The 23755-nt window shown below is 41.0% G+C and overlaps 1 protein-coding gene across 5 annotated transcripts in view; it reads left to right on the top strand.

The window, feature by feature from the left end:
• TAB1 (TGF-beta activated kinase 1 (MAP3K7) binding protein 1) overlaps positions 1-23755 on the top strand; it is a 195424-nt gene that overhangs the window by 126118 nt on the left and 45551 nt on the right. For all 5 annotated transcript variants that reach the window (XR_004537960.1, XM_033929487.1, XM_033929483.1 and 2 more), the window contains one exon: positions 21655-21799. Coding sequence is in view for 4 of the 5 variants with exons in the window: in XM_033929487.1 (XP_033785378.1) it covers positions 21655-21799 (145 nt within the window). In the remaining variant the exon portion in view is untranslated. The remainder of the gene's footprint in view (positions 1-21654; positions 21800-23755) is intronic.

A 23755-nucleotide genomic window follows, 5' to 3' on the forward strand; every position in this document is an offset into this window, starting at 1 on the left:
TGTTCATTTATTGGAAGAAGGCTGAACTCTTCAATTTTAATATTAAAGGATGCGGCAATCGATAAAGTTTCTATTTTGTTATAATCTCGATATGAAATCATTTTTGAAGTGGCAATATTCTTATTAGGTTGAAGATTGTAATTTGTGGTTATTAAATAATGGTCTGACCAAGGGACCGAGGTTATGGTAGGTTTTGTAAAAGTATCTTTGTGGTAAGTAGAGGTAAGAATAATATCTAAAGTATGCCCTGCAGTGTGTGTAGAATCTTTGATTAAAGTAGAAAGATTTAAGTTAGAGATTAGTTCGGAGAATTCAATTGTGAAATAATTATCTATATTATCCATATGAATGTTGAAATCTCCTAATATTATCGTGTTTGTAGCTAGAGAGTTAAAATCAAATAATAGCGACTGTAATGAGTCAAAAGTCTTTCTTCCGATTGGGGGGGGAGTATATAAAAGTAATAAATCAGTTTGTGGGGAAGTATTTATTTTAAAATGTATAAATTCAATCAAAGCACCTGTTGGGGATTGGTCTACCTTAAGTAGTGAAGCGTGGTTAAATAATACTGCTAGGCCTCCTCCTTTCTTTCCTACACGATGATTGTAAATGTATGAGAATCCTAATGGACAAGCGTAAGAGAGATAAGCTTCCTCTCCCGTAGTTAGCCATGTTTCTGTTAAACAAAGGATATCTAAATTATATTGTTGTATTGTGTCTTTGATAATGTGAAATTTACTTTTAATTGATCTTATATTTATCAAACCTATATTTGTACTGTTGGAATAGGTAGCAATTGGGTTAGCTATTGGAATTTCAAGGTATTGAGGAAGTCGAGACGTTGAGGACTCACCCCTTTTAGTTGGTCTATAACCCCAGAAAGCTGGTATCCGATGCAATGAATCCTCCATAGGATCTTGACTTGGAAGTAGACGAAGGAGATTTAAAATAAGCAGGAAGTAGAAAAGTTTAATGGGTAGAGATCTAATTGTGGAAGTGCACCAAGGCCGCGCACAAAGGAGCGCATCAAGGAGCAGGACAAACAGTCAGCTAAATAGTAAAGCAAATTAAGAATAATAAAAAACAGAATAAAATCTCTCTATCACTATAGTGAAGAGTGAAACTAAGGTGCTCAAGTGCTGTGAAAATCCAAATATGCAATATCAACTGGCTCACCTTTGTCCACATGTTCATTTACCCCTTCAAAGAAATGCAGTAGATTGGTGAGGCAAGATTTCCCTTGACTAAAACCATGTTGGCTTTCTCTCATTAATCCATGCTTATATATATATTCTGTCATTTTGTTCTTTATAATAGTCTTTACCATTTTGCCCAGCACCAATATCAGACTTTACTGGTTTATAATTTCCCAAATCACCTCTTGAACCCTTTTTAAAAATTGGCGTCACGTTGGCCATCCTCCAGTTTTCCAATACTATGCTGGATTTTAATGAAAAATTACAAATTACTAACAATAGCTCTGCAAGTTCATTTTCAATTCTATCAGCACTCTGGGATGTATACCATCCAGTCCAGGCAATTTGCTACTGCTGTTGCCTGTGGCAAAACAGTCACCAGTCTCCGTAAGGGTGCATTCAACTTGAAGCATGGCTTCTTTGTGGGCAGAAGCTTGTGTGGTCTCCCTCAAGGATATTTGTAGGGCAGTGATCTGGTCCACTGTACATACATTTTCCAAATTTTACAGAATGGATGTAGCAGCAAGGGAGGACTCCACCTTTGGTTCCTCAGTGTTATGCGCCAGCACAGTGGTCCCTCCCTAGATTTCTGGGACTGCTTTTGTATGTCCCGTCCATCCAGAATGACATAGCTATTATACTAGAAATAAAGAGATTAGGTTCTTACCTTGCTAATATCTTTTCTAGTAGATAGGTGTGTAGTTCTAGAGTCCCACCCTGTCAGTTATCTCCTGCCTACTGTCTCAATCAGAAAGTTGGACTTCAAACTGAAATTTGGATGTCAGTCAGACCTTAAGGATATGAAGAAAAATCTATTGCTATAACACATTGAGGTAATATTTGAGCTCCATAAATGTTTGTTTGGTATGATTATTTTGATGTTTTGATTGTTCAGTGGCAATGTTTAACATGTTTGTTATAATATCAGCAAAAAAAGACCAGGAGAAAAACTCCACAATACAAACCAACAAAGTGGAGAAAATGTTGATGTGCAATTTTATTCAACTGGAAATATATATTAAGGAGATCAAACATTGTCTGATATGCTCAAGTTAATATATATCAATCAAATTTAAAGCATATCTTATATTAAGTTCTAATAAATTTTATGTTTAATTTATATTGTGAAAAGTGTCTGAATGTTTCCTGCAAGCTCGAGCCACTAGGAAAACAAGATCGGGACCATCATATCACTTTTCTTCCCAGTCCCTGGAGTTTATTCTCTCAATATTTTCAATCTCCTATCAGTTGTTACTATGTAGTAGCTGTTAATACTACAAAAATCGAATAGTGTTTAAGACTACTTATCTCAACTCAAAAGGCCTGGCCCAGCAGGAACTATTTTTTTCTTTTTTCATTGCTGTGACATGGTGCTTCCTGAATGTTAAAATTTAGTTGCTCCCTTACTCAGACCTGAGTTTCACCAAAAACGGCTTCCTCGGGAGAAGTGTGAACTGATAAGTACAAATAAAAATAAAATCGCACCAAATTAACAAATAGCGTGGCAAAAGAATACTATCATTAATTACCTCCCACAATATTTAAACCATTATTCCAATATTTATTATAATTCATTTTTCAAGTATAATAATAATAACAACAGCTTTTATATACCGCAATACCGTGAAGTTCTATGCGGTTTACAGAAGATTAAGCAAAGGTAACAAATTGATTGACTTTAAGAGGGGAGGAAGAAAGAGAATTAATAGGACAGGAAATTCATTGTTGAGGAGAGAGTGATCAATAGGATAAGTTAATCGCTATAGAGGGGAGAGAAAAGAGAGGATCAGTTGTCTAGATGCTTTAGGAACAAGTGTGTTTTTAGACGTTTCCTAAATTCCTCATAAGTAGTGGGTGAAAGCAATTGTTCTAGGTCTTTATTCCATGATGCTGCTTGGTGTGAGAGAAGGTGTTCATGATGTTTTTTCAATTTACAATCTCTCACTGGGGGGGGAAACGAAATTGGAATGTGAGCTTCTCTTGTGTCTGTTGGCTGAGAAGAAGAAAAGGTCAGTTATGTATTTAGGGACAAGTCCATGTAGTGCTTTGAAGCAGAAGCAGGCAAATTTAAACTTTACGCGTGCCTCCATTGGCAGCCAATGCAGCTGCCGGTAGTAGGGTGTCACGTGGTCAAATTTCTTTAGCCCAAAGATCAGTCTGACTGCTGCATTTTGCATCAATTGTAAACGTTGCATATTCTTTTGGGAAATTGCTAAATAGGCGATGTTACAGTAGTCAAGTAGACTTAGTATGAGGGATTGGACTAGGGTTCTGAATGCCGATGTATCGAAATAAGCTTTAATGGATCTGAGCTTCCAGAGAGTAAAGAATCCCTTTCTGATTAAGGAGTCTACCTGGTCTTTCATGGTTAGGCATTGATCCAAAGTTACTCCTAGTATCTTTATAGTGGGCTGGATAGGGTAACTAAGTTTATTGATACATAGTGGTGATTTGGTGTCAAGCGGATGTGGCGAAGCAACAAAGAAAGTTGTCTTTTCTGAATTAAGTTTGAGCCTAAAGTTTGTCATCCAGTGCTCCATCACGTTTATGGCTTCTGAAGCTTTGGGAATAGTTTCAGAGACAGAATTAGCGAATGGGATGATAATCGTAAAGTCATCTGCATAACTAAATAGTTTTATCCCCAGCTGGGTTAGCTGTGTGCCCAGTGAGGACATATAGACGTTAAAGAGCAATGGAGATAGTGGAGACCCTTGTGGCACACCGGATGGATTGCTCCAGATGTCTGAAAGCTCATAATTAAAACGTACCTGATAAGTGCGGGATCTAAGGAAACCACGGAACCAGTTCAGCACCTCATCCCTGATACCAATGGCGTCTATATATAGATTTGGCAGCCTGAAAGGGATAAAAAGAATTCCAAAACAGCAGCCCACGGGTTTAAAAAGGCCACCTATCATGTTAAAATGAAATAGAGGCTTGGATAGCCTCTTAGGGTGCTTGTACAGATCGTTTCATATTTTGCAGTTGTCGAGATGGTCAGCTGATTACAATTGGCAGCGTTGCGAAAGCCGACGGAGTCATAGGAAAGTTCGCTCCAGCATAAGTAAGTGTTATCATAATTTTAAACCCGTGGGGTGCTGTATTTGAATTCTTTTTATTCCTTTCAGGCTGCCAAATCTACATACTTGGTTCTTTTTTTTTTGTCTTCACTATTAATAAAAACAGATTTGAGCATAAATTAAATATAAATTTTATTAGAACTTAATATAAGATATGCTTAAAATTTGATTGATGTGCAATTTTATTCAACAAATCATAAGGTCTTGTTCGATGTCTCTACACGCATGTGTTTCGGCCTCTATAGCCTGCCTCAGGAGGCTGTAGAGGCAGAAATAAAATATTTATGATATAATCTGGCTTGATGCACAATGTGGACCTCTGAAGCGCACAACAGAAGGGGCAGCAGAGCTCTCTGGTGAAGGAGGGATTCAGAAGCTGGAGTGGATTCCTTCTGCATGGCTCGCGAGCACAGGGAGATTACCCATCCAGAGTGTGACACACCTATCAACTTGAAAAAAATATTAGCGAGGTAAGAACCTAATCTCTTTTTGTCGGGATGTCAGAAAACTGTTTCCTATTTCATTTTAAAGATGTTTATCTTCGAGGGTGTTTTCTACTGATCTGTCAATCATTGTCTCTGCGAGTGCTGGCTATGAGTCCCTAGCAGGCATAACCTGCAATCTCATATGTTTCCTCCCCATCCTATCTTAAGAATTGTAGTTCTCTCCTTCTTCCCTCTATCTTGGTTGTTAGTGTCCTTGTATTATTATTTTAGATTATAAAACATCCAAATAGCCCGTCTGATGGGTGGAACAAAAAATTATAAATAAACTTGAAACCTGCACCAATATTCAATAACTTGTTCAAACTGCATTGACAGTCTACAAGGTTCACCTGTGACTCACAATTTCAAATTCAACTGTTTCACAACGACAGATTGTCATTATCTTCTGCAGGGTTAGTCTGTGACATATCTGAAGTGAGCTAGTGAACTCTGTCCATATTGCTGAAGACCACAAGTGAAATTTGGCATTTACTGATACCATTATTAGCAGATGCCAAAGATTATTCAGGCCTGGAATCTGACTACTTCTCTCATTAAAGCGGCTCCGTATAAGATGGAGTGGGAGGGGGGATGTAAATTTTGGAGCATTCATCATTGCTACTGCCTGTAAATTATCTGTCCTGTAGTAGTTTTAATCCAGCACTTTTTCATCACCATTACAATGTGCCAATAAAACATTTCTAAATTTCAAAGTAAATCCATAAATATTAAATTGCAATGGGAGCAAAAATTTTAATAGTGATATCTCATGTCTTTAAGATTCAGGATTCAGACTCCTGTGCTTTCACAGCCTATCACAGAATTTTATTTTTCATAACAGGTGAAATAAATTCCTCTGTAAGGTTCCCTTGAGTCCCAGTGGGTTAAGTCGTTGTGAGGTTTGATTGTTATGGCTCAACAGTTTCATCCTGTGTTTGTTTGGGGGGGGGTGAAGGGAGGGGAGTTCCTTTTCGGTTGGATCTGGCCTCCTTTTGGAGGTGGTGCTGTGAAACTTTATTGACAACTGCTCTGAGCTTTTCCCAGTCTAATCAGTAAACTGAACTAAACCTTAAGTCTATATATCCCATCCTCTCCATAAAGATAGAGCTCGGCACGGTTTACAGAAACTTTTTAATATAAAGAAGGAAAAACATACTAAGAATTAGAGATTATAAGGAGGGTAGTGAAATTTACATTTTTGAGTATAGCCAAGTTTCCAGATGCTTTCGGAATAATTGGAAGGAGCCCAGATTCTGCAGCAAGGCAGTAGGTGTCAGTGTTGAGCTGTGACACAAACCCTGTCTTTCTTCCCTTCCAGGGCATCTTCAGTCCTTGTGATTTTAAAGGGCTGATTATTGGAAGAACTACCTGGGGAATGTTGCTTGTGAAATCTTGTCAACAGAAGGGTGTTACAAGTAATGGATCAGTTGCAAAGGGTAGGACTGTAAATCAGGCATGGATGTTATTTAAAAATACTATCGTGGAAGCTCATACCAGATGTATTCCATGTATTAACAAAGGTGGAAACAAGAGCCGGCATGTTTATAAGGTGAAGTGAAAGAGGTTATTAGAGTAAAAAAAAAAATCTGTTAAAGAATGATAAAAGGATCTGAATGAAGAAAATAAGAAGAGACACAAGCACTGGCAAGTTAGATGCAAAGCATTGATAAAGAAAGCTAAGAGAGAATATGAAGAGAAACTTGCCAAAGTGGCAAAACCTCATAACAATTTTTTAGGTACATTAGAAGCAGAAAACCTGTGATGGAATCTGTGGGACCGCTGGATGATCAAGGAGCAAAAGGGGTGCTCAAGGAAGATAAGGCCATAGCGGAGAGACTGAATGAATTCTTTGATTCGGTCTTTACGGAAGAAGATATAAGCCAGGGGTACCCACACTTTTTTGGCTTGCAAGCTACTTTTAAAATGACCAAGTCAAAATGATCTACCAACAATAAAAATTTAAAAAACACAAAGCACACTCTACGCAGAGAAAATGTTAATTATCATTTATATTTGGGGGGTGGGGGTTCAAAGAGGTCAAGGCATATGATTATAAAATATGCAATGTCACCTCAGTAACAACTATACAAAAATAGACAAATATACCCCCTCCCTTTTTACTAAACCACAATAGCAGTTTTTAGCTCAGGGAGCTCCGTTAAATGCCCCTTGCTGCTCTTGACGCTCATAGGCTCCCTGCGCTAAAATCCGCTATTGCGGTTTAGTAAAAAGGGGCCATAATGCAAAATATTGACAGCAGATATAAATTTTCAAAATGGACACATTTTGATCACTAAATTTCAAATAAAATCATTTTTCCTACCTTTATTGTCTGGTGATTTCATGAGTCTCTGGTTGCACTTTCTTCTTCTGACTGTGCATCCAATATTTCTTCCTTCCTTTCTGAGTCCTGCATGCTTCGTCTCCAACCAACATCTCTGTCCTTCCATGAGTCCAATTTTTTCTTCCTCTCTCCCTGCCTGCCCCCTGCCACCCAACACACTCCATTCCCTCCCTTTTTCTTCCTCTTTCCCTGCCCCCTACCCTTTCTTTCTTTCTGTCTCCATGCCCCCCTTTCTTTCTGTCTCCATGCCCCCCTTTCTTTGTTTCCATGCCCCCCTTCCATTCCTTCTGTCTCCATGCCCCCCTTTCATTCTTTCTGCCTCCCTATCTGTCTGTCTCCCCATTCTGCCTCCCTGTCTTTCTGTCTCCCCAAGCCACTGTCAACATCTGGGAACAGGCCCCCCAAACCACCGCTGCCGTTGCCACCGAGTTCTCCCTGTTTCCCAGTGCCGCAACAGGCCAGCAGCCTTCAATCAATGTCAATTCTGACATTGGAGAGGAAGTTCCGGCAGTGATTGGCTGGCCCAGAACTTCCTCTCTGATGTCAGAATTGACGTTGTGGGGGGGGGGGGGGAGCTGGCTCGCCCGGCGCTTCTGTAGTCGTTGCTGGCCTGTTGTGGTGTCAGGGAACAGGGAGAACGCAAAGGCAATGCGAGTCTATTGCAGAGCCCGGGATGGGCTCCGCGATCAATTCGCGTTGCCTTTGCGATCAACCTTTTGGGCACCCCTGATGTAAGAGATCTACCTGAACCGGAAATGGTTTTCAAGGGTGATGATGCGGAGGAACTGAAAGAAATCTCCATGAATCTGGAAGATGTACTAAGCCAAATCAAGAAGACCCATCAGAAGCTGAAGGTTGAGATGAGTAGCAGAATCGGATCAGACTGGAAATCCATCTGGACAAAGTTCCTTTAGTGACTGGTTTTGTGGGAGTCACACCCACAAGAGATAGGAAAAATTGAGATGGTCTGTCTGGTCAGCTGGTGCAGTCAAGGTATATCGTTAAGGCTCATTTACAGTCCAACAAATGCAGATTGCTCTCCATGTCAGAAGAGTGAAGTGGAGGAAAGAATGCAGGCAAAATGATGGATTGATTGAGGTGAAATTTGGATACCACCTTAGGCAGAAAATGCGAGTGGGTTCTGAGCAACACCTTGTCATGAAGTACTTGGGTGTAAGGCTGGTAGTATACAAGAAAGCAACAATGAATGATCAACTATGTCAGTTGCCGCCAGTAGATCAAAGAAGACTTCTGGCCAATTTTCTCATTGTTGAAGGTGGTGTGTATTTTGTTCAGCATTGATATAAAGGTATTCTTAGTTACTGCTGCCTGAGTCAGAAAAAAATATTTTGATTCAATTCAGCCTATTGAATAGATTATTCGATTCGATTTTCCTGACCAATTGGGTGGTTTTTTTTCCAAACATCCTGGTGGAGTTTATTTTATAGCCTCTTCACCCCCTTTGTCCTCTCCTACCCACACTGGCGCTGTGGTGTATAAACAAACAAGACTTTTCATCTCTCTGTTAAATCCTAGCTCAAGTTTGCGCTTTAATACCAGCTCTGGCAGGATACAAATTTCAAATCTGACACATTGTAATCACAAAGCAGAAAATAAAATTATTTTTTCTACCTTTTGTTGTCTAGTCATCATTCAAATCATGTTGGTCCCAGGCTCTGCGACAAACGTCTTCTGATAACTCGTTTGCCAGGGTCTCATGTCCATTTGTCGTTTTCTTCTTTCTCCGATCCAACATCTCTCCTTTTCTCAGTTACCCTTTCATCCAGCATCTCTCCCTTTATCTTTCTAACTACCCTCCTATCTAGTATCTCTGTCCCCCCTACACCATCCTTTGTGTCCAACTTCTCTCCCTTTCTGTTCCTTCCCTCCCTAAATCCCATTGTCCACCATCTCTCCCTCCTGTTTTTAGATCCATTATTTCTTCTATCCCTCCCCCCATCTCCCCTCTTCATGATCTCCCCCAAGTCCTTCTCCCCCCTCCACCATCCATGTTCCCCTCCACCAAGTTCATCTCTTCCATCTGTCTTCTCCCCATCTCTCCTCCAGTCCACCAACTCCCCCAAGTCCATCTTCCCTCTCCCCCCTCCTCCATCTACCTTTATAACATGTTGCCATGGCGGTAGTGATTTAGTAATCCACTCCTGCCGCCACTCCTTGCGTCTTCTCTCCACTGCGGCCGCCCTCAGTGAAAACTTCCTGTTTCCGCTTAGGCGGCCAAATGAAGAGAAGATGCCTGGAGTAGCGTCAGGGTAGTGAATCGCATTCACTGCCGACGCTTTTGCCTGGCCAGGGAAGAAAGGAGAAATACTTCTGGCTGGGAAGGAGAGAGCCTTGCTGCTGACAATCTGAACACAGAGGTCTGTTCGGGCTTTCCCTCTGCCACTGGAGTCCTTGCTTTTGATGTAAGTTCCGGTTTCGCAAAATCGGAAGTTACATTAGATGGAAGGACTCCAGTGGCAGAGGGAAAGCCCAAATGGGTCTCTAGCAAGGGGGCCAACGAATTGGTAAGTTAGATTTTTAAAAAAAAATTTATTTATAATTTTAAACAACGAGTACAAGAAAATAAAACTTCTTGTGAAAGAAATACAGCAAAAATAAAATGTACCAATTTATCATTTTAAACAAAAATGAAAAGGAATAATTGTATATCCTTCCTTAGACCACAACATAACAGAGGGGAGTTTAAGGCCAGAATATATAAGAAGTAAATTCCTTAAACAATAAGGCAAATTATTAAAGGAAAGGCTATAACAAGTTTGCTTTCTTATAATTCACTGTGTCAACTTTCAGCTCCAGAAAGGATTTTAAATGGTTAGGAAGAAAAAAATATGTACTTAATTTGGGCATATTTCACAATACACTTACAAGGATAAGCTAATAGGAAAGATGCTCCCAGGGATATTAATTCTTATCTTAGAGAGAGAAACTATTTCCTTCTTTCCTGGGTTACCTTTGTTACATCTAAGTATGCCCATATTCTCTTGCCATAAAACAAATTTTTAGAAAACTTAAAAGTATAACTTCATTAATGAGTCCAAGTCTTGTTGAAATATGAAGGTTATCAATAACATTGTTCTAAATGTTGAATCAGAAATGGATTCCTCTAGGATAGTGGATATATTTTTAATATCTATTTGTGAAGATTGCATATTTTCCCTTCCATAACCTCCTGGGACTTTTTTGCGGACAATGGGAGATAATAAATCTTGTTTAATGGGGGAATAAATTCTGAGGAATATTTCAAAACTTCTAACGCATATTTTTTAAACATTTCATAAGGAGAAATCCCTGGAGACTTAGGGAAGTTCAGAATTCTCACATTCAGCCTACGATTGTAGTTTTCAATATTCTCTGTTTTCTGATGTAACAATTCGCTATCGTTTATTGCAGCTGTTTTGTAAGCTTGTATTGATTAGACCTCACTTTGTAGTTTTCCAATTAAATTTATAGTTTCGCTATTTGACTGTTCAAAAGTTTTAGTTATATTTTCCAATTTGGCTCCAAGAGCCTTTACCTCTTCAGTTGTCTTCATCGTAGCAATATCCAATTTCTGGAGCTAAAGATTACAGCTAAAGTGTCCTCTCTGACAGGGGAAAACTACCCAATGCTGGTCTGCATCGGCAGAAGCTCATCTGCCGTGAATCCTTTCTCCATGGTTGGATCGGGTGCACTCTCGGCTCCTCTTCCTTCCACTTCCAGGGCACTTGCCTCAGCCGGATAGGGAGGTGGGACATCCGGTGCAGGTGAGAGCGAGGTCTCCTGTCCCAGCGAGAGTGAGCCTTCTCTACTCAGTCTCGCAGCGGGAGCCAAGTCACCTGTTCCAGAGCAAACCCTTAGTAGGTAAGGCTCTAGTGCAGTATTTTTCAACCTTTTTACACCCGTGGACCGGCAGAAATAAAAGAATTATTTTGTGGACCGGCAAACTACTAGAACTAAAATTAGAAAACCCCATTTCCGCCCCATCTCCGCGAGCTTGGTCCCCGCATATCATCTGATCCCATTCCTCTGCTGTCTACAGAGAACACCTGTTATAGGTAAGCAACATTGCTTTCTCCACTTGTTGGTGAGTCACTAGCTTGAAGAAAATGGGAGAAGGCAAACCAATTCTTCCTTTTTAAAAAAAAAAAAAAAACAAACCCCAAAACATTAAAGTACTAAGGTCAGATTGTTCAAACTAAACGTCTTATGGTGAGCTCTTGTCTAAATGAGAATGCTAAGTGAATGTATGAACTGAAGACCAAGTTGCTGCTTTGCAGATATCTTGTATGGGGACTGCTCTCAAATTTGCAACTAATGAAGGTGTTACTCATACTTGATGTGCTCCACTGTGATTAGGAGGAGACCTGGAAGCTTTGTCATAACAAAAAGAAAATGCAATGGGCAATCCAGGAAGATATAGTAGGTTTAGAAATTGCAGTCCCTTGAAAGCTGTACTGAAGGAAACAAAAAGTTGACCGGAGGGACGGATAGTGTTAGTCCCATCTAGGTAGGAAAGTGTCGTTCTTCTGCAATCCAATGTGTGTAGAGTTTCCTCCGCTGAAGAATCATGGCACCGTAATGGACTGATTGATGTGAAAGAAAACTGTGGATGAGCACGCAGAAGCACTTTATCGGGTAAAAAGTGAAGACATGGGTCAGATGACTAGTTCTTGCAATTTGCTAACGCTTCTGGCCAATAAAGTAGTCATCAATTTTATTTTATTGTCCTTATGTTAAGAACTGAAGTATAGCAGATCCCAAGGATTGATGAGCAACTGGTCCAAAACAATGTTGAGGTCCAGGTTAGAGTTGAAGTGGGGTCGAAGATTGTTGAAACCTCTCACAAACCAAGATACTAGCGGGTTTGGCAAATTGGTGTTTCCTCCAAGAAGATGATATGCAGAGATGGCTGCAAAATGAAAGCGTACAGAGGTTTTCCTAAGGCCTGAATCTGAGAAGTACAGCAAGTAAAGTAAAAACATGATTAATAGGGCAGCTGAATGGATCTTGAGCTGCTTAACATGCCCATATGGACAAAACTTATCCTTCTAGATGACATGGTTGTCTTGTAGCTGGCATCCTTGCTCAAGAAGCATCAGTTTTACTGATGAAGAAACTGGGACATCCACAAGGATTGACCGTTCAATTCCCATGCTGTGAAATGGAGGGTGCGAAGATTGGGTTGGAACAGGTGATTGTTCTGTTGGAAGAGATGGATGATTCCCTAATGAGATTTTGGAAGCATCTAGAAGGACCAGAAGAATGGGATACAAACTCTGTCTGATCAACCAGGTGCTATGAGAATCAGCAGAGCTTAGTCCCTGATGGTCTTCTGAAGAACTTTAGAGGTTAGTGAAATCTGCAGGAACACTTAAAACAGATTTGACGTCCATGGGATTGAGAAAGCGTTGCAACTGCATGAGGGGTAGGTCAGTATATGATGACATCCTAGGAGCCTGTTTGATAATTCCATCCCCCAGCTCTCAAAGTGCCTAAACCCCTTGGGGTTGGGTGAGAAGTGTTAGCTGGTCTCCATAATACAAAAGATGGCCTATGTTTTATTAAATTTTAATATACCACCCTTCAAAAACAACTAGCAAATAGCAGAGTGGTATCCAGTAATACAATATTATTATTTATTGATTTGATTTACTGCCTTTACAAATTAAGGACCTAAGCGGTAAACATAATTACTAAAAACAAACCACAGAAAGGAAAGGGACGCCAATATCAAAAGAAATGTTCCAGAGATAACACACACACTTATTCAATCTTTTTAAAATGTCTCTAAAAACAAATAGAATTAATATCTCAATCTGTCTTTCCAGGGGACCTGTCCCTGCCCTTAACCATATTAATACAATAACAGGAGACAGAAAAGAACTCCAATTGTACATGTAGGACAGTATAACAAGCAAAAAGAAAAGATTAATTAAAATAGATAGAAATGCACCACAATTAATGCACACTACAGGCAGCAATCAGGAACCAATTTGCACCCTTCTCGAGTCTCTCTGTCAAATGCTTTACCGTTTTTAGTGCAGTTATTAAAATAGGAGACTAGAAAGTAGGTCAAAGACAAGGGAATAGGAGGCTGACAAATGAATGAGAGAAGTAAAAATGGGAGGTCTAGAGAGGCAAGCATAGAAGGTAGAGCATGAAGAGGATGAAAGAGGAATAAAATCTGGCTATAGTGTAATGCAAAGGGTAGAAAAGAGACCTGAAGAAAAAAAGATGAAACAAAAATCAGTTTCAGAGGCAGATGTAGAGATGAAGGAAAGAAGACAGGGAATAAGGAAACAGAAAATGGAAATAAAATCCTGAAAAATGACTTAGAAGAAAGCCAACAATAAGAAGTAGTAAAATGATTATACAAAAAGTACAAAATGTTTTAGAAAATGAAATGTCATCTTCAATTCCTTGCATTTCATCTTATATGGTAAAAATACATTTGTTTGTTCAGTGTTTCACTGCTCAGAGTCTGAGTTTCCCATTTGTCTGTATATCTGTTTCTAATTTGCAGTACCTTGTTCTTTACTAGGTGACAATTTGTGTTTTCTGTCTGTAACTGAAAAGAGTGATTCTTAGAAATATGATGGCAAATAAAGGCCAACTGACCCATCCAGTCTATTCATCCAAAGCATCCACTATCTCTTCCTCTCCCTAGAGATCCCAGGCTTTCTTGAATTCAGACAGTCTTTTAGGGGCATTTTCAAAACACTAAGATGTCCAAAAAATGGCATAAATCATCTCCAAAATGTCCAAGTGCCAATTTTTGAAGTTAACTTTCTGGATCTCTTGCTAGGCTTCTTAGCTGCTGTGCTTCCAAAGTTAGAGAGGTGGGGGGGGGGGGGGGGTGTTAGAGGTGTGTTATGGGCATACTTAGCATTTGGACGACTTGCGGTGATAAACATTTCCCATGATGTCCAGGACAGAACTTAGACGTTCAGAGCTAGACCTATTTAAAAGAATCTAAGTACCAAAAACTCAAACTGACCAGATGACCACTGGAGGGATTAAGTAATGAATTCCCATATACGCACTCTCCCAGTGGTCACTGACCTCCTTCCACCCCACAAAGATCTGAATAAAACAGTACATTCCTGTCTCTAGAACAGCAGCACTTGGTATGGGAAAGTCTAGTAGAGCAACACACAGGTGTCTTAAGTAGCCTGGTGGGTGCACTAGTGAACCATAGAGAGGAGGGCCCAAGCCCATAAGCCACTCTAACCACTACATTTATGGTGGAAAATGTGAGACCACCAAAACCCTACTATACTGCCATATAGGTACCACCTACAGCCATAAGGGCTATTGGGGTAGTAGACAGGTAGGTATAGTAGGATTTGTGGGGAGCTCTTGAGGGCCTTTCATAAATTATAAGGGGGTTTGATGAGATGTACATCTGGCACCCTTTATGTGAAGTTTACAGCAATGCCTTGTAAGCTGCCCTGCTGCTCTGTTGTCATGTCTGTTTGGCTAGTCCATTACTATGCTACCCCCTCCCAATCTCCAAGAGGTCTGGAACTGGACGTTTTGAACTTGGACATTTATGATGAAAAAAGTTAGGCGTCTTAAAGTTGGATGTCCTGACAGCCAGGATTTTTCAAAAAAATTTTTGGGGATGTCTAGCAGTTTCAAAAATGGATATTTCCCCACCCCAACTTTTGGAAATCTTTTGGGAAACATCCAAAGTTGAACAGACATCCTATCGAAAATGCCCCTCTATGCCTCCACCACCTATACTAGGAGACTATTCCAGAAATCTACCACCCTTTCTATAAAAAAATTTCCTTAGATTACTCCTAAGCCTTATCACCTCTTCACTTCATCCTATACCCTCTCATTCTGGAATTTTTCTTCATTTGAAAAAGACTCACCTCCTGTACATTAATTCCATGGAGATATTTAAACGTTGGAGATGGCTAGAAAACTAGCTAAAGGCTGAGATAATCTGTTTTGATAATCTGCTGCTAAAAAGCATGCAGGCTAAACTGTCGGAAATCACTTTAACAACTGCGTTAAATTTTTGAGAATCTGGGCCTAAGTGCACTGTGACAGAATGTATGAAACCCTGCCACTTCCCCGGCTGGGCATTGCTGCTCGAACTCAGAATAAACCTCAGGAAAACCCAGCACTCCCCCTCCTGGCTAAATTGGCTCACAACCACAGCAGCTATGAGATAGAGTTTCTTCCAGGGAGGGGGGAGGGGAGAAAAGTAGGAAACCAGGAAGTGACTCAGGGGAACTTAAAAGGCTGAGCCAGACCCAGGAGGAGAGGTGTGCTAGAGCAGTGGTTCCCAACCCTGTCCTGGAGGACCACCAGCCAGTCAGGTTTTAAGGATAGCCCTAATGAATATGCATGGAGGAGATTTGCATGCCTTTCACCTCCATTATATGCAAATCTCTCTTATGCATATTCATTAGGATTATCCCAAAAACCCGACTGGCTGGTGGTCCTCCAGGACAGGGTTGGGAAACACTGTGCTAGAGGGAACCTAGGAGCTAGATAAGCTGGTTGAAGGGCCTGGCACAGATAGAGTTTGTAAGAGGTAAGACTCTACTGCTTTAAAAAAAAACTAACTTTGTTCTAGTGCCTGCTAAGACCTGGGACCAACTGTTGCCTAACTGTTTCCTTCACATAGAATAAAGACTGTTTGGGGCATGTCACACCCTTTGGAGAACGGGACTTGTGTTTGGGAAAATACTGGGGTAAAGCCTACTGTTTTCTTTTGAAGAGCACAAAGTTAGAGGAGCCTGTGAAGAAACAGGCTCTGCACTACTGTGAAATTAAGAGGTTTTTTCCCTTGAATGCCCAGAGTGTGGTCTGTTTGTGCAACTCTTCTCCTGGACAAGCGGCCCCACTCTATCACATACACATTTGAGGGAAGGGTGAGAAAGTCCCACGCCTGCTACTAATCTGAGCTCTGCATAGCTTGATACCCCCTCTCCAAACAAAGCAGGCAAACTGTACCTATGTCACTGTTCCAAAATAATATCTGTTCAACCCAGTTTCCAAAAAAATGAGGTAGTTCCTCAACACTTATTCCAAAACATAAAATGCAGCTCATACAATCCAAACACATGACTAAAGAAACATATATTTAGAGGTTTACGAAAGAATAAATGCTCTGAGGCTAGTATCATTTTTATTTTGGATTCAGTTCCAAATTGGCTATCCCCCGCTAATTGTTATTTATAGTAATTTCAGCAGCCTCACATTTGGCCTTTATTTTATATGATGACATGGTCTCCCTGTGGATCTGTCTCATTTTCTGTTATTCTTCTGTTTGTTTGTGTACTTTTCAGTGTGTTGCTTTCTAGCAAAGAGTTTTCTCTATTCTCTGGATTCTGATTTATGACATTTTGATGATGTCAGTAAAATCTGCATCCAGGTCAGGTTCTTAAAGTATTTTCATCTACCCTGCCAAAAGAGTAGGGTATAATAATCTAAACAAGTAGGTGGTATATAAAAATTGTAATAAATAAAAAAAATAATAATTCATAGATCTATCTTACAACATTGTCTTCTCACTACAATGATTTTTTTTGTGACTTTTGATCACATTTATGCTTAGGACTCACAATACTTTAGAGTGAGTTTCTCTGCTACTTTAAAGGTTGTTAACTCAATAATTCTTTTTAGAATTTTATATTTATCACAGCTCTTCAGTGTGTGAATCACTCAGGTGTGCTGTGGGTCACTAGACTCTGAACCAAGTAGCTTTTTTGCTTTGTTGTCTGTCTTCTACTAATTCTCTTTCCAGTGACAGCTGCTGTCCATTTATCATTTCTCATCTCTTTTCCTGGCTTGTTTTATTCCCTCACTATACCTGTTTCTGACATATTGATCTTTCCCTTTTAGCTCCTTTCTCTTTTTCTTTCTGTTCTGTGCCTCTGTTTACTCAAATTTCATATTCTCTCACTCTACTCCTTTTTTACTTTTCCCAGCCTCCGTTTCCTTTTTATCTTTCTTCTACTACCTATGATTACATTTCTACCCTCTGTATTCACTATCTCTCTTGCATGCACCCTCCCCCCCCCTGTGATCCAGCATACTTTCAAAGCCCATGCTGTCCTTACCCTCCCATATGATCCAGCATCTCTCCTTCCCCTCAGTGGTCCAGTATCTCTTTTTTCTTCCTCCCTTCCTGTCCCTGTGGTCTAATACCTCATCTTCTTTCTTCCCTCACCCCCTTCTGTCCCTCTTTTTTTCTTCCTTGCTGTTCTATTTTTCACCATCTTTCCCTCCTTCCCTTTCACTGGCAGATCCAACAGTTCTCTCACTACCTTAATCTCCTCTACCCCCAATTCAACATATCTCTTTCTCCCTCCGACTGTCCAGCATCTTTCACTTCCTCCACCACTAGTTCCAATATCTCTTCTTCCTACTTCCTATCCAGCATCTCTGTGATGCGATACATCACAAATTCATACAACACAAATTTAGTGTCAATAAATTTGTACCCATTCTAGGATGTGTTCAGAGCAGAGGGATAGAATGCTTTACTTTACAGCTTGTCATGTAAAAGAACGTATTCAAATTTTGTTATTACCTCTACTGCCACATACTTTGTGGCATTTAAGTTACTCAGAATCTATGGAGCAAAGTAAATCTCTTTAATACAGCACTAACTCTCAGGACATACCATATTTTTCGCTCCTTAAGACGCACCCTAGATTTAGAGTAGAAAAACAAGGAAAAAAACATTCTGAACCAAATTGTATACTAATATATACTAGGCTCTGTACCCAACCCCCCTCACTCCCTGCCAGGCTCTGCACCCTGTCTTCCCTCCCCTCTACATCATTTTGCTAACTGAAATCTATTTAAAATACACATCTTCCAGCATTTTGCACAGGGCCCTGCAGCCAAACACTTCCACTGTGTGCCAACCCTATTAGCAGAAAGGAAGTCAGGCCAGGTAAGATATACAATTTCCAGAGGCTGTAGCCAGCAGCAGTAACCGCTGGCACCAGTAAAAGCATTAATGTTACCCTTTAATTTAAAAGTTAAAAACTTCAAAGCACTTTTTAAAAACCTGTTATTTGATAGCCATCTAGCTGCCGGCTATTCCAAAATGTGCTAATGGCGAGGGAGAAAGGCCCCTGTTCGGCCTGTGAAGTTCAGTTCCCCAGTCCCTTTTGCTGTTCATCTCAATTTGCAGAAGCCATGGAGGGAGTGGAAAGGAGGCCAGTGGCGCACAAGGCGTCAATGCCCTGGCCCATGACACCTCCCGAACTCGCCGACCACCGGCACATCAGGGCCAGCCGGCTCACAACACCTCCTGAACACACTGACCACTGGAACATCAGGGCCTGCCAACCCGCAACACTTTCCGAACTCGCAACCATTTAACATTGACTGTACCATTACATGTGAGTCAGAGGGGGTGATTTATTGTGTGAGGTGCCCTTGTGGGTTAACTTATATAAGTCAAACTTTTTGCCCCTTCAAGATTCACATGAGTGAACATAATTATTGTATTACTAAACAAAAAGAGGAAGCTCCTATGGTTCAACAATATCCAATTTGGACATAAATTTGAAGAGCTTCGATGTACAGTAATAGCTCAGCCTAGATTTATGAGAGGGGGCAATATAAAGAAGAATTGAGCAGCAATGGATTTTTAAAGCAACGCAAGTAAACTATATGGTTTGAAAGGGAAGATTGAAGGGCAAACCTTTTATGGAAAGAAAAGGACTTTAGGCTCTTTAAAAATTTATTTGATTTTGATTGGTTGAGAGCTGTTACTTCGGTTTAAATTTTGGAGCCAATTCGCTTAGAACTTGTTCTCAAACATTTATCTCCTGATGTAGCGGGATACTAGTGCAAAACAAGGCCCTTGTCAAAATTGAAATTTTAGAAAAGAAAAGGATTGGGAACCTGCAATTGATAAAGAAAAGGTCATTTTGATCTGTGAGTATTAATTGGTACTGTGCACGAGAACTATAGAGGAAGTACCTGCCTTCCAGTTGTGAGTGAATAATATCGGTGGTAGCTAAATGCTGGGTCTGAAGGCGTCTTTAGGGGCAGTGAGGTTCACTGTTCCTTTTCAACATCATTTGGAACTATGCTGCAGTTAAGGGCAGTGCAGCAGCTGTTAAATACTCTGTCAGCCTGGAATTGGTGCATAAGATGTGAAAACTGACGGAATTATTCCCCATGACTTATTTGCATATGATAGTCAAACATATGACGAGAAGGGCTGCAACCGAAGCATTGGATGTTTCCTCTCAGATAAGTGGTTGCATTTTGTCTTTTCTTTTTGATTTTTTGCTTTTCTTTTTAGAACTTTTTGAATGATAACATTTTGTTCCTGATTACGGGAGAGAGCATAGCTATGCAGTTCCTCCGTGAAACACTGTATATTTCTCCCACGAGAGACAGTGATCTCACATTTTAACATATAGATCCTTAATCCATTGTGTTATCAGATGATTATTTGTTCATATTGCTTGATCACCATCTATCGGATGTTCATTGCAGCCCTGAAGCAGGCTTTTAAAGCTGAAACACGGATCATGTCGGGTCTGCAAGATAGATTGGTTTTAATACACTATTTCAAGATAACATAGAATACTTGTATTTTATACAGTTTGCTTGAATTAAATAAATTTGACTTTATCTCTGGTTGATGTGTACAGTTCCTTCTCCACTTCTTTTCTATTGCATTTTTACCTTGGGGGTTTGTTTCCTTGTTTTTGGTCTTTGGAGTAATTTGTTTATGAGCCATATGATAGCCACAGATTTTCTGGTGCACCACTAACTTAATCTATTATTCTGTACCCATACCTCTTTGCAGATAGAGTATAAGTTAGCAAGTATGTCAAATGCCATTCATTGCACACTAAGTTTTATTTAGTAGGCCCTGTGTTTCTTGACTGTCTGTCTATAAAGTGTTTTCTAGTGCAATTGTTTTGTCATTCTGGATAGTATGTTATTCTACCCATGCTTGCAAGCCATGCAGAAGGAATCCATTCTAAGTTTTTCATTCCTCCTCCTCCAGAGGGCTCTGCAACCCCCTTCAGCTGGAAGGTGTCTTTCTGATTTTCTATATATATTTCTTTATTATTTCTGGTGGTTTTTACGGCTATCAGTGCACCAGAGCTCCCCACTATGCAGACCTGAGTTTGCAACTGGCAGCTTAATCTCTTGGGGATCTGATTGGCCAGCAGTGGTTAGAGCTACACCTGCAAGCAATTTCTGCGGTGCATGTAGTTGGAGTCAACAATGTCCAGTCCGATTACCTCAGTAGACAGACCTTAGACCTGGGAGAATGGACATTACCTGCAGCAGCATTCCAGTCCATCGTTCTTCGATGGGGGTCAGCCAACTTTTAATCTGATGACTACAGTAAGAAACAAGAAGGAGGTCCAGTTCTTCAATCAAATATCTGAGCCTGGAAGCTGTGGACAGAGAACAAGCTCTTCATGTTTCCTCCTTAGCCCATGATAGGCCGAATATTTCACAGAATAGCAAGCCACCCAGGGAGAGTGATCCTCATAGTACTGGATTGACCATGTAGGCAGTGGTACACGGACCTAGTGCATCTTCAGAGAGTCCAGGGTCTCAGACCACAGGTACAACTTGATCTTCTGTTTCGGGGTCCAGTGGTCATAGAAGATCTGGATCGCTTTGGTTTTATGGCATAGCTCTTGAGTGTCAGTTGTTAGTGCGCAAAGGATACTCTAAGGTAGTCATTGCTACTCTCCTCAGAGCCAAGAATCCTACATCAATCTTTGCTTACGCTAAGGCATTGGAAATATTTCAACACTGGTGCATGAAAGAGAATGTAGAATCATTTAGTGCTCCAATCGTGGTAGTGCTAGCATTCCTCCAAGCGGGTCTCGACAAAGGCCTCGCAGTAGCATCACTCAGAGTCTAAGTGGCGGGCCTCTTATGCTTCAGAGTCCGTGGATGTAAAGCTCCCCTGGCTTCTCATCCAGACATAGCCAGATTCCTAAAGGGGGCACTCGGGCTCAGAGCACAGGTAAAGCAGCCGTTTCCGTCATGGAACCTTGATATGGTTTTGCATGGCCTCAGTCAGGCTCTTTTCCTATTCAAGAGGTGTCCCTGTTGGATCTTACCCTCAAGGTCATTTTCCTAGTGGCCATTATGTTAGCAAGATAAGAACCTAATATCTTTCTTGAAAGTGATTAAGCAACAATGCATTCTAAAATTCAGTAGGAGAAAAGCTCAGATTCCAGTATCTGGTGTTAACTTTTCTTTATTTAATCATCTTCTAGTTATGCTGAAGGATCTGTGCATTGTATATAGGAATTTAAAAAATGGAATTATTGATTTTTTTTTCCCAGTGTTTTCTAGCTTCTTCATTTTTTTCAGAAATATGTTATGCTTATTTGGGGGGGGGGAAATGCCCATTTTCATCATGAGATTCAAAGATGAATTTTGAATGATTTCCTGCCTAATATGATGTTGAAAGACATTGGTCATTGATGTATCTTTTTCTAAGATGCTTTTATTCTAGCATTTTAATGAAGGCTCTATAGGTAACCAGCTTCTTTTAACTGCTTATTCCCAATTAGTGCTGCTAAATCTAAGCCAATCATAGCAGAGCCAGAGATCCACGGTGTGCAGCCATTGGATGGGGTGATTGGATTCTTGGTACTGATGTCAGAAGGACTGTACAAGGCTTTAGAGTGTGCCCATGGCCCTGGGCAGGCAAATCAAGTAAGAATTCTTTAATGTTTTGATGATGGACCTAATTGCTAGGTATTAGCACTGGATGCAGCCGAGCACACAAACCAAGTTGATTTCTTCATTTGTAGTTTGGCTGTGGCTCCTGTGAGTGTTATTAAAGCAGCCCTCTTTCCCCCTAGGACAGGAGAGGGTTGAGTCTTGGACAACACTCCATTAGTGGCACCTCCTGACCATTTGAAAGGTAGCTTTTTCTAGCCTCTGGAGGGGAGCCATATAGAGAGGTGCATGTCATTTGTGTAGCTGTAGGAAAATAACTTCTGTTCTTGAGCTAATATATATTTGGTGCATAGGTGCCAGCTTTGTGGGTATTGGGGCACACCCATATTCTTTCCAGTAGTACACTAGCACCGGAGCTGAAAACTTCAGGATACAGAGCTGCAGGGGAAAGCAGGAAGAAAGGCTGTGTCTCCTCAACTACTGCTTCTGCCTCCCTCTGCAGCCTGTTGGCCAGTTAAAGAATATCTGACCAATGGACTGCAGGTGAATACAGGGAGCAGAGAAGAGCAGCAGGATAGGACAGACAGGCTTGCTGCCTTTGGTTAGTCATAAAGAAGGGGAAAAGTGCTGAACCTATTGAGCAATAGGGAAGGGTAATTAATTAGAATGTGATAGAAAGGAACAGAGGACCTGCGAGTGGTGTGAGAGCTGCTGGCAGAGGAGCTAGGAGAGCGTAGGCTAGCTGTTAACAGAGAGCTGGCTAGGAAATATTACTATAAGGGTCTGGGGTATGATTTCCAAATTTGTGAAGAGAAGAAAGAGGACACATGACCCCACCCACATCCCGCCCCCAACATCAAAGTATTTCAGTCAATAAATTCATTTTTTTTTACCTTTGTTGTCTGAGATTTTATTTTTTCATCAAGTTGGTTCCAGTTTCTCTTTTTTTCTGCTTTCCTTTCTTCTGCAAATTCTTCAAGCTGTTGCTGTCCATTGGTTCGTCCCACCTTGGGTTACCATATTTGTTAAATCAAAAATAGGACACTTGACACCTGACCCGGCCCACCCACAATGCCCTGCCTCCTGCTAGTCTCACCTCTAAACTTCCTTCCCCAGCGCAGTCCCCCCCCCTCTCTCTCTATCTCTTGGGGTGGTATATGTAATCTTTAGTGTTTATGTTTGGCTAGCCTTTTGTGGGTGTGCTAGAGGTCCTGGAACAGTGAGGAACAAGAGGAACAGTGAGAGGGAAAATTAATAACAATGATAGCTAAGTTGTTGCAAAAAGGTATATTTTATCTATCTATTTATGCTTTTACAAATACAGAGTATACAGTTGAATTTAGAGTTGCTTCTATGCTTTTGTGAATGAGAGAGAACATACAGTTTTTCCTTTGTGTCTCTGAATAGGTGAGATGTAGAGGTGCTATGAGAGAGCAGAGAAGGGAGATAAGCAAAGGTCCAACCTGCCCGAATCAGAACAATCCGCCCCCAAACTCCTACAAAATGCCCCCCCCCCCAAACACAGCCCCGCCGATGCCCCACAAAAGGCAGGAGGGTTGCAATTCCCTCCTGCCATGTGAAACTGCATCCTGGTCTATCTCCCTCCCTCCCTGCCTGCCTGCCTGTCTGTAGCTCAACCTGAGCCGGGCCCACCCGCTTCCCCCCTATCTTTAAGAATCGTTGGGAGCAAGAGGGGTGCTCATTCCTTCCTGCTCCAGGCCTCCTTCGAAGCCGGCAGGATGACCGGGCAAGGCCCACCCCCCTCCCTGTACCTTAATATTGTTGGGAGCAGGAGGGGTTCTCAGTCCCTCCTGCTCAATGCCTCCTCCGCCAACGAGTGCGGCCTTAGGTCATGCCCCAATGCATCATCTGATGCGCGGGGAGGGGCCTAAGGCTCTGATTGGCTGAGGCATTCAGTAATGTAAGTCTGTGACAGTAGACTGATGGGTACAGTAGATTTGGGATGCATTTTGGAGGGCTCATCTTACA

Source organism: Geotrypetes seraphini, chromosome 2, assembly GCF_902459505.1.
Source record: "Geotrypetes seraphini chromosome 2, aGeoSer1.1, whole genome shotgun sequence".
NCBI lineage: Eukaryota > Metazoa > Chordata > Amphibia > Gymnophiona > Dermophiidae > Geotrypetes > Geotrypetes seraphini.